General features: G+C 38.4%; 1 protein-coding gene across 1 annotated transcript in view; it reads left to right on the top strand.

Annotated features, from left to right (window-relative positions):
• Positions 1-1,558, top strand: part of LOC101643967 (cytochrome b5 reductase 4) — a 91,931-nt gene extending 90,373 nt beyond the window's left edge. The window contains 1 exon segment of the mRNA XM_045294648.1: positions 1,033-1,558. Within this exon segment, the coding sequence (XP_045150583.1) occupies positions 1,033-1,087 (55 nt within the window). The 3' untranslated portion in view covers positions 1,088-1,558.
• The last annotated feature ends 6,160 nt before the right edge of the window (positions 1,559-7,718 follow it).

The raw sequence follows: 7,718 nt of genomic DNA, 5'->3' as shown, positions 1-7,718 counted from the left end.
ATGAGGGGAGGGGGAGAGGAAAAATAAGCAACTGATATTAAGGGCTGAGGTGGAGAGCAAATGTTTTGAGAATGATGAGGGCAGTGAATATGCATATGTGCTTGACACAATGGATGTATGTATGGATTGTGATGAGAATCGTATGAGCCCCCAATAAAATAATTTTTTTAAAAAGGGTCTAGACCCAGGTAGAGTGTTATTTCAAGAAACGTACCTTAGTATGTATAGTTTGGGTATTTTAGTTTAATAAAGGTTTTCAAAATTACTTTATAGCAATATTTTAAATTATCTGTATAATTTTTTATCAAATAAAGGTTATTTTATCCAATACACATCCATTTCATTGCAAACATTTTTTAAAAAGGTCTCTGCTTTCAAGGCCTTCACTGACTAATGGTGGAAACAAATGCATGTACTGATAATGAAAATGTGACTTAGCATGCTGTAAGTAGAATATTACCAATTTAAGTCCCTAATAAGATAACGAATCTTATGCCATCAGTGGTTGCCAGCATCCAAAAAGGGAAGCAACCAGGTATGTCCCTCATGATGAAACAACACAATACTAACTATGAAGTGGTCTTGCCAAAAATAAGTGACCTTATATCTGATTAAGTCTGGAGATACTGCTGTTAATTTTGGTTGTAGAACATTGGAGCATGTTATTTAATCAGCCACAGCGATACAGGAAACATTACAGGTGAAAATCTGATTTTGATAACAAATAAAAGAATTATTCAGTGCAGAAAAAGAGAGTATCAAAGATAAAAGAGTTAAAAGCCAATCACAATAAGTAGATTTTAATTGAATCTTGATTCAAAAATGAAAAATGTTGGCATTCACAAGTCAATTAAAAATGCAACATTTTTTAGTTGATGTCATTTAAAAGTTTTAGCAGTGATAAATTTATTTCAGGTTTTTAAAAAAGTACATTGGTTGGTAAGATGAAAAAGTATCGTGATATGGGAAATTTTGATTTTGTTTATTTTTGAATATTTTCTCTAAGAACTGTATGTTTAATTTGTTTTTCAGGTTGCTGCATGATCTTAACTTTTCCAAAGATGAGATTCATAGTTTCACAGCATAATGGAGAACTGTCTTTGTCCTTATTCAACTGATTTAGTAAATTTGTGATAGTTTAGGGTTTTTTAAGAGAACAGTTTTGTATGTGTAAAACGGCTATCTAAGATCCAGGCTTCTGGTTCTTAAATGAAATCAAATGTTTCCTGAGTATAGATAACTTGTGCTTTATTTTGTACCATAACTTATTTTACTACTACTGATAATTGACCTGGAAAGTCATTGATGGCAACAAATATATATAGGATTCTTTGTTACGAATCACAAATTTCTTTAGCATTTAAACTGCCTGTATCACTCTTCTGAAATAGGCACTTGTGTTTTATGACATAATTAAGTAAATGGTCACTTAGATCACATTTCTATGCTGTAAAATGTCTAATTAGCAATACAGATAAATTTTACATTGCACTGTTAACTCAGGAAATGGTCACTATATCCTTGTTATTTAATATTAAAACATGAATGTTAATGATTTTTTAAGTGGTTCAGACATTTTGAGTGTGCACAAGTGCGTGTGTGTGTGTGTGTGTGTGTGTGTGTGTGTGTGTGTGAGCATGTGTGTATGGCTTGATTCCAAGTAGAATAAAATTATATTAAAATACTTTTTAATCCTTGTGGTGGATGTCTGGTTGAAATGCACTAATAGTGGTTCTGTGTCAAGGAGGATCTAAAAAGGCAGCAATAAAAGATCCTGAAGATACTTCACGCGTGGGCCGTAGATTAGGTCTGTGTGTGTCTGATTCACATCCAGTCCCAACTGAAAGGGCCTCAGGAAAGGGGATGCAAGGATAGCGTCTTTTCCCAGGCCATAAACCGAAGATCCGGTCCTGTGGTTGGAAACCATCTAAACCAGCTGGCTGAATGAGGAACCTTCTGTCCTAATGATGCTGGCAGTTTCCCCCACAGCTGGCAGTTCAGTGTGGGCCTCTTATTCCCCCTCCTTTCTGCTGTATGCAGCCCTCAAATAGTATCATAGATGGGATTTAGCAGCGTGTCAAGAAAAGTCATAAGCTAATTAGATTATTCAGTCTTCATACAGAAGCAATACTCCCCAGGATGTGGTGGTGGAGGCTAACTCCATGTTCCCTATAAATGAGTGTGTAAATGGCTACATGTTCATTCTGATGCTAAAAGCTATGCCACCAGTCTTTCTAAGACCCAACAGGGTGACCTATGGTAGACAGGTAGTAGCAGAACTTATAGACGAAGACAAACTAGACAGCAAGACCTGGCGGCCTACTGAACACATGACCTTATAATAGCAGCAGAGCGTTGCCTAATGATACTGTCAGAAGATGGGCCCTCAGTTTGGAAGGCACTCAAGTGTGATTGAGGTCTTCCTGAATTACCTCCTCACAGTAGCACCAATCACTGGTGTCAATGTCAGGACCTTAATTTGCTGATCGGGCACAACTCAAACTGAGAAGAAACAGCTGCAAGCATCCATTAGTAATCAGTGTACAATGTACAGCGTGTGAATCTAGGAAAATCAAAAGTTGTCAAAACTGAAATTGAATGCATAAAGATAAATATCCTAGGCATTCGTGAGCTAAACTGACTTTTACATTGGGTGATCATGTGTAACTGTGCCAGGAATGACAGTGAAAGGAATGGTGTCTCAGTCATGGTCAAAAAGACGTTTTAAGATTGATCTTGACAGACAGTGTTGTCAGGGATAGGTAAATTTCTATATGCCTACAAGGAAGACTTGGTAATATAAATATTCACGTTTACACACCAACTGCTACTACCAGAAATGAAGAAATTGAAGATTTCTACCAACTTCTACAGTCTGAAATTGATCAACCGTGCATTCAAACACTCTTGGTTTACTGATGATGAAATACAAAAGCTGGAAATGAAGATCAGTAGTTGGACAATGACCTGGGTGTTAAAAGAGAACATGAAATTGCTTGATAAAAATGTGCAAGACCAACAACCTAATGCAAATACTGTGATGTCTCTGGGTAGACTTGAACTTCCAAACTTTTGGTTACAGGAGTGCCACACAGGGACCCCTACTGGCCATTATTTTAGATTTCTTGGCCAACATTTCAAAAATAGAGCCTTGAGAAGGATAAAATAAAGTAAAACAGTGTTCAAGACTGTTGTTCACATAGAACCCTTTACACAGCACACGTTTCAAGCCTTCTCCATCAGCCCAAGCTCGAGGAAATAAGTGGTTTTTCCAGTTAGTCCAGTGGAATGGAGCAGAGCACCAGTGCTGCATTAGTGAATGAGCAGTTCTCTTTCTGTTACTTCAGAATGTCTGTGTAGTGGCTTCCTGAAGTGCCCTGGGACCACTCGCAGTTGATTTCCTGTGTGTCTTCCTGACCGGGGCCTCGTTGTGATGGTTTACTGTGTAGTATTTCCATCTCAGAATGTTCGGCATAATATTTAAAATATGAGAATATATATGTCTGTTTATAAAATACCCAAAGTTAAATGAAAAAGACTTGCTATAAAATCAGAGAGACCTTCATTCAATGAAAATATCAAAATGTCGAGCTGTCATTTGTTGACATAGTCTCCATCTCAACCAATAGATGGAGCGCTGGGAGCCCAATGGGGTACCCACTGCTCTGCTAAGCGCTAGGTTGGTGTTTCAAACCCACCAGCCACTCTGGGAGAAAGAAGGCTTTCTGTTCCTGTGAAGGTTTACAGCCTTGGAAACCCACAGAGCGGGTCTGCTCTGTCCTGTGGGGGCACTGTGAGTTGAGGTGGACTCAGTGGCAGGGAGTGGGTGGAGTTGGTTTGGTTTGGGGCAACCCTTTCCTGAAGAATTCTGCACTCTTGATTTGCCCCACATCAAAAGGGGAGTTTCCGCTCCCTCCAGGCGCTCCAGTTGTGCTCCTTTTACATGTTCTTTGAACTTGGGGACCCAAAAGAAACCTGAAGGGGCAGGATCCGAGGTAAAGTCTCCCAACGCAGTTTTTGTGGGGCAGCCCTTGCTACCCTTGAATGAGTTCAGTGCATTGTCATGATAGGAAGAAAAAAAAATCCACAGCACTTTTTCCTGGCCTTTGTATCACCAATGCAGATTTCCATGAAAACATTTTCATAATAAGGTTCCTTCGTCATCCTCGCCCTTTGGGGAAAATCTCAAAATTACTCATTTGCAATGCTCCCCTCCCCCCCAAAAAATGCCATAAAAAGCCATTACCTTCTGAGCTGACCTCTCTGCCTTGAATGGGACTGGTCTGGCAGATTCCCTCAGAAGCCATTGTTTTTTACCGGATCTGCTTTTGGAAGACACCCTAATGAGACTAAGACATCTGTATGACTGAGAGGACTTGTTTAAGCTAACAATTTGTTTGAAATAAATTTGTACCCATAGAAACTGGAATTCTAGTGATATTTTTTACGTTACCTGCATATATTACACTTAAAATATGGAATGTAAAAAACGGAAATCTAGATACTGTGTAATGATCATATGTGACCCTCTCCACTCCAGACATCACAAGAAAACCCATCCTTAATGACTAAAGTATTCTAGGAATAACCTGTGATAAATCTTTTTTTTAAAAACATTTTATTAGGGACTCATACAACTGTTATCGCAATCCATACACACATCAATTGTGTAAAGCGCATTTGTACATCATTCTCAAAACATTTTCTCTCCACTTAAACCCCCGACATTAGGTCCTCATTTTTCCCCTCCCTCCCCGCTCCCCCCTCCCTCATGAGCCCTTGATAGTTTATAAATTGGTATTTTGTCATATCTTGCCCTGCCCGACGTCTCCCTTCAACCACTTTTCTGTTGTCCGTCCCCCAGGGAGGAGGTCACATATAGTTCCTTGTAATTGGTTCCCTCTTTCCTACCACCTGTGATAAATCTTGTATAAATAATATTACCTTGCTTCTAATGTAGTAAATTCTCAGCATAACAAACACCTGGACTTATTTTACTGAAAATTACAGCAGCTCTTTCATTTAGACAGGTTTAAAGAGCAACTGCAAAGAGTCAATAACAGCTTTTCTCGGAGTGTTCTGAATGAGAGGAAATGGAAGTATAATGGAGTCTGTGCAGGCTGCCTCAGCACACATTACAATAGAAATGTTCCCCTTGCTGTTCTAATCCCCATGGGCTGAGGTGGCTAATTAGAACATTATCAGTCAGAACATAAGCTTCAAATCTGAGGAAGTAGCCAACTTTTCTCTAGCTGTCCAGTTGCTGCAGAATAACAGGCAGAATGCCCTACCACAAGTTCCCCCGTGGTCAAGCACGTATCAAAGTGTATTGATATCCTGGTCCTGTTTGTCTTCAGCTGTCAGCCTCGCAGACTGTCCCGGTACGGTATCCTCTCACTTTGCCACTAGACTTCTCTCCCTAGAGTTTCAGTCACTCAAATGAAGAATGTGCACATACAATTATAGGAAGACAACCTAATTAATAAATGAGCAATGGGTTTAAACAGACACCTTGCAATGGCCTGTTCACTGCCCCCCAAAAATAACTTCATCAAGTCAGTCCTGACTCATAGTGGCCCTATAATGGGGCTTTACAAGAAGAGACAGCCTCGTCTTACACTGGTGGAGTGTTTGGTGGATTTGAACCACCAACTCTAGAGTTAGCAGCCCAACATCTAACCTCAGCACCACCAAGTACATGAAAAGGTGTTCAACATTACTACACATCAGACATGAAAAGTAAAAATATAGTATGTTGTCACTACATACTAAAATTTAAGAACTCAATTGTTCAGAATTGGTGGGACTATGACCTAACTCATACAATGCTGATGAAAATGTAAAATGATACAACCACTTTGAAAGGGGGCAGGAGGGAAGTCCACACTATAAAAGTTAAACATGCAGTTACTATATGACCCCGCAATCTAAGTTTCATTTATCCAAGAAAAATAAAAACATCCACAAAAAGGCTTGATCACAAATATTCTTAGCAGCTGTATTTGCGTTCCAAATTGGAAACAATCCAAAAGCTCATCAGTAGCTGAATGGTTAAATAAATACGTCCTCTTGTTTTGATACATTCAAACACTAAGCCAAAGAGAAACTATTGATGCTTGCAACTATGTGAATGACACTTACAACATGAGGAGCAGAAGGTAGACATAAATGTACAGATTGGATGAATCCACATCAAACTCCAGATATGATCAATCTATACTGATTGAAAGTATATTCATAGTTAAGTCCAGGTTGGGAGAAAATTGATTGGTATGGAACACAGCGAATTTTTGGATAATAGAAATATTCGGTATGATGATGATGGTGACTCGGGATATACAAATTTGTCAGAATCATCAAAATGGACAATTTAGAGATGCATTTCATCACATGTAATGTTTACCACAATAAAATTGATTTAAAGCTCTTGCATTACATATGGGAAAAAGTCCTAGCTTCCTTATTATGAGTGCTAGATTATGGTGCAATGTTACCTCTTTTCCTCATCCTTACTCTAAAGAGAAACAAACACATTGCCTAATCAAATTATTTAAATTGCCAATGAAAAATTCAACTGGTAAAACCTGCTATTAAAATATATCCTCTTCAATAAAATGTCATGCAGAGAAAATGTTAGAAGAAATTCATCTCAAACAAAGAAGTATTTGAATTTGTAAGTGAAAAGCAATGTCTTAAGAATTATATTCAGGAGGAATTAAATTCTGTTTCCTCAATTGCCAACGATCCTCTGGGGAGCTGAAACCAAAATCAAACCTGCTGCTTTTGAGGCAACCCAGTCCTATGACTGGGGAGGCAGAGCAGAACTGCTTCTGGGTTTCAGACTGATACTTATCCAGCTCTTTCTCTGGCAAATCAGAGGGTGGGTTTGAACTACCAACCATTTTGATAGCTAGCCATCTGCTTAACCACTGCACCACCAAGGCTTCATAGACAATGGAAAATTATTAACACAATTGCTGGTGTTTTATGCAAATGTGTTATTTTGAGTAATAACATGTTTGAAGTGTGGAAAGCAGCATTGTTTAATAGATTAGTAGCAATTTATGGGCTTGATACATCCTTAATTAATTCAACTCTACAAGGTATTAAGTAAATATCATATGTACATGTATTGGAGCCTGGTAGTGTAGTGGTTGTGTGTTGGGCTAACATCAAGGTTGACATTTCAAAACCACGAGGTACTCCGAGGGAAAAAGATGAGCGTTTCTACTCCCATAAAGAGTTACAGTTTCAGAAACCCTTAGTGCAGTTCGACCCTGTTCTACTCTGTTCTAGCATGAGGCAGAATTGACTCAATGGCCGAGAATTTAGTTTACGTTTATACGTACAGGTACTGTTGGCTGTAGTAGAAATATATATATACACACAATTAACTTAACTACTAAGATTATGAATTCTGGAATCAGACAAAATTGAGTTCTCATTCTGGAGAGCTGCCATGTAATTCTGTACAATTTTTAATATTTTTTTAATGGTGAATCTGTCAAATGGTGAAAATAATAGTTATTAGAACATGGACGATTCAGCATGACAATGCATATAAAGTGCTTCATGTGAAAATAATAATACATATAAAGTGCTTAAAATGCTTAGCATATGATGAGTGCTGAATCATGTTAATACTCGTTATCAGTAACATACATGAACTCCAACTTTCCTGGGACTTCAGGATTGTTGTCTTAGCTGTGGAACCCAAG

This window comes from Echinops telfairi, unplaced genomic scaffold, assembly GCF_000313985.2.
Source record: "Echinops telfairi isolate 266 unplaced genomic scaffold, ASM31398v2 ScPeMD7_3533;HRSCAF=4204_0, whole genome shotgun sequence".
Taxonomy (NCBI): Eukaryota; Metazoa; Chordata; class Mammalia; order Afrosoricida; family Tenrecidae; genus Echinops; species Echinops telfairi.
The sequence above is the reverse complement of the archived record's forward strand: the minus strand, read 5'-3'. Positions and strand labels throughout refer to the sequence as shown.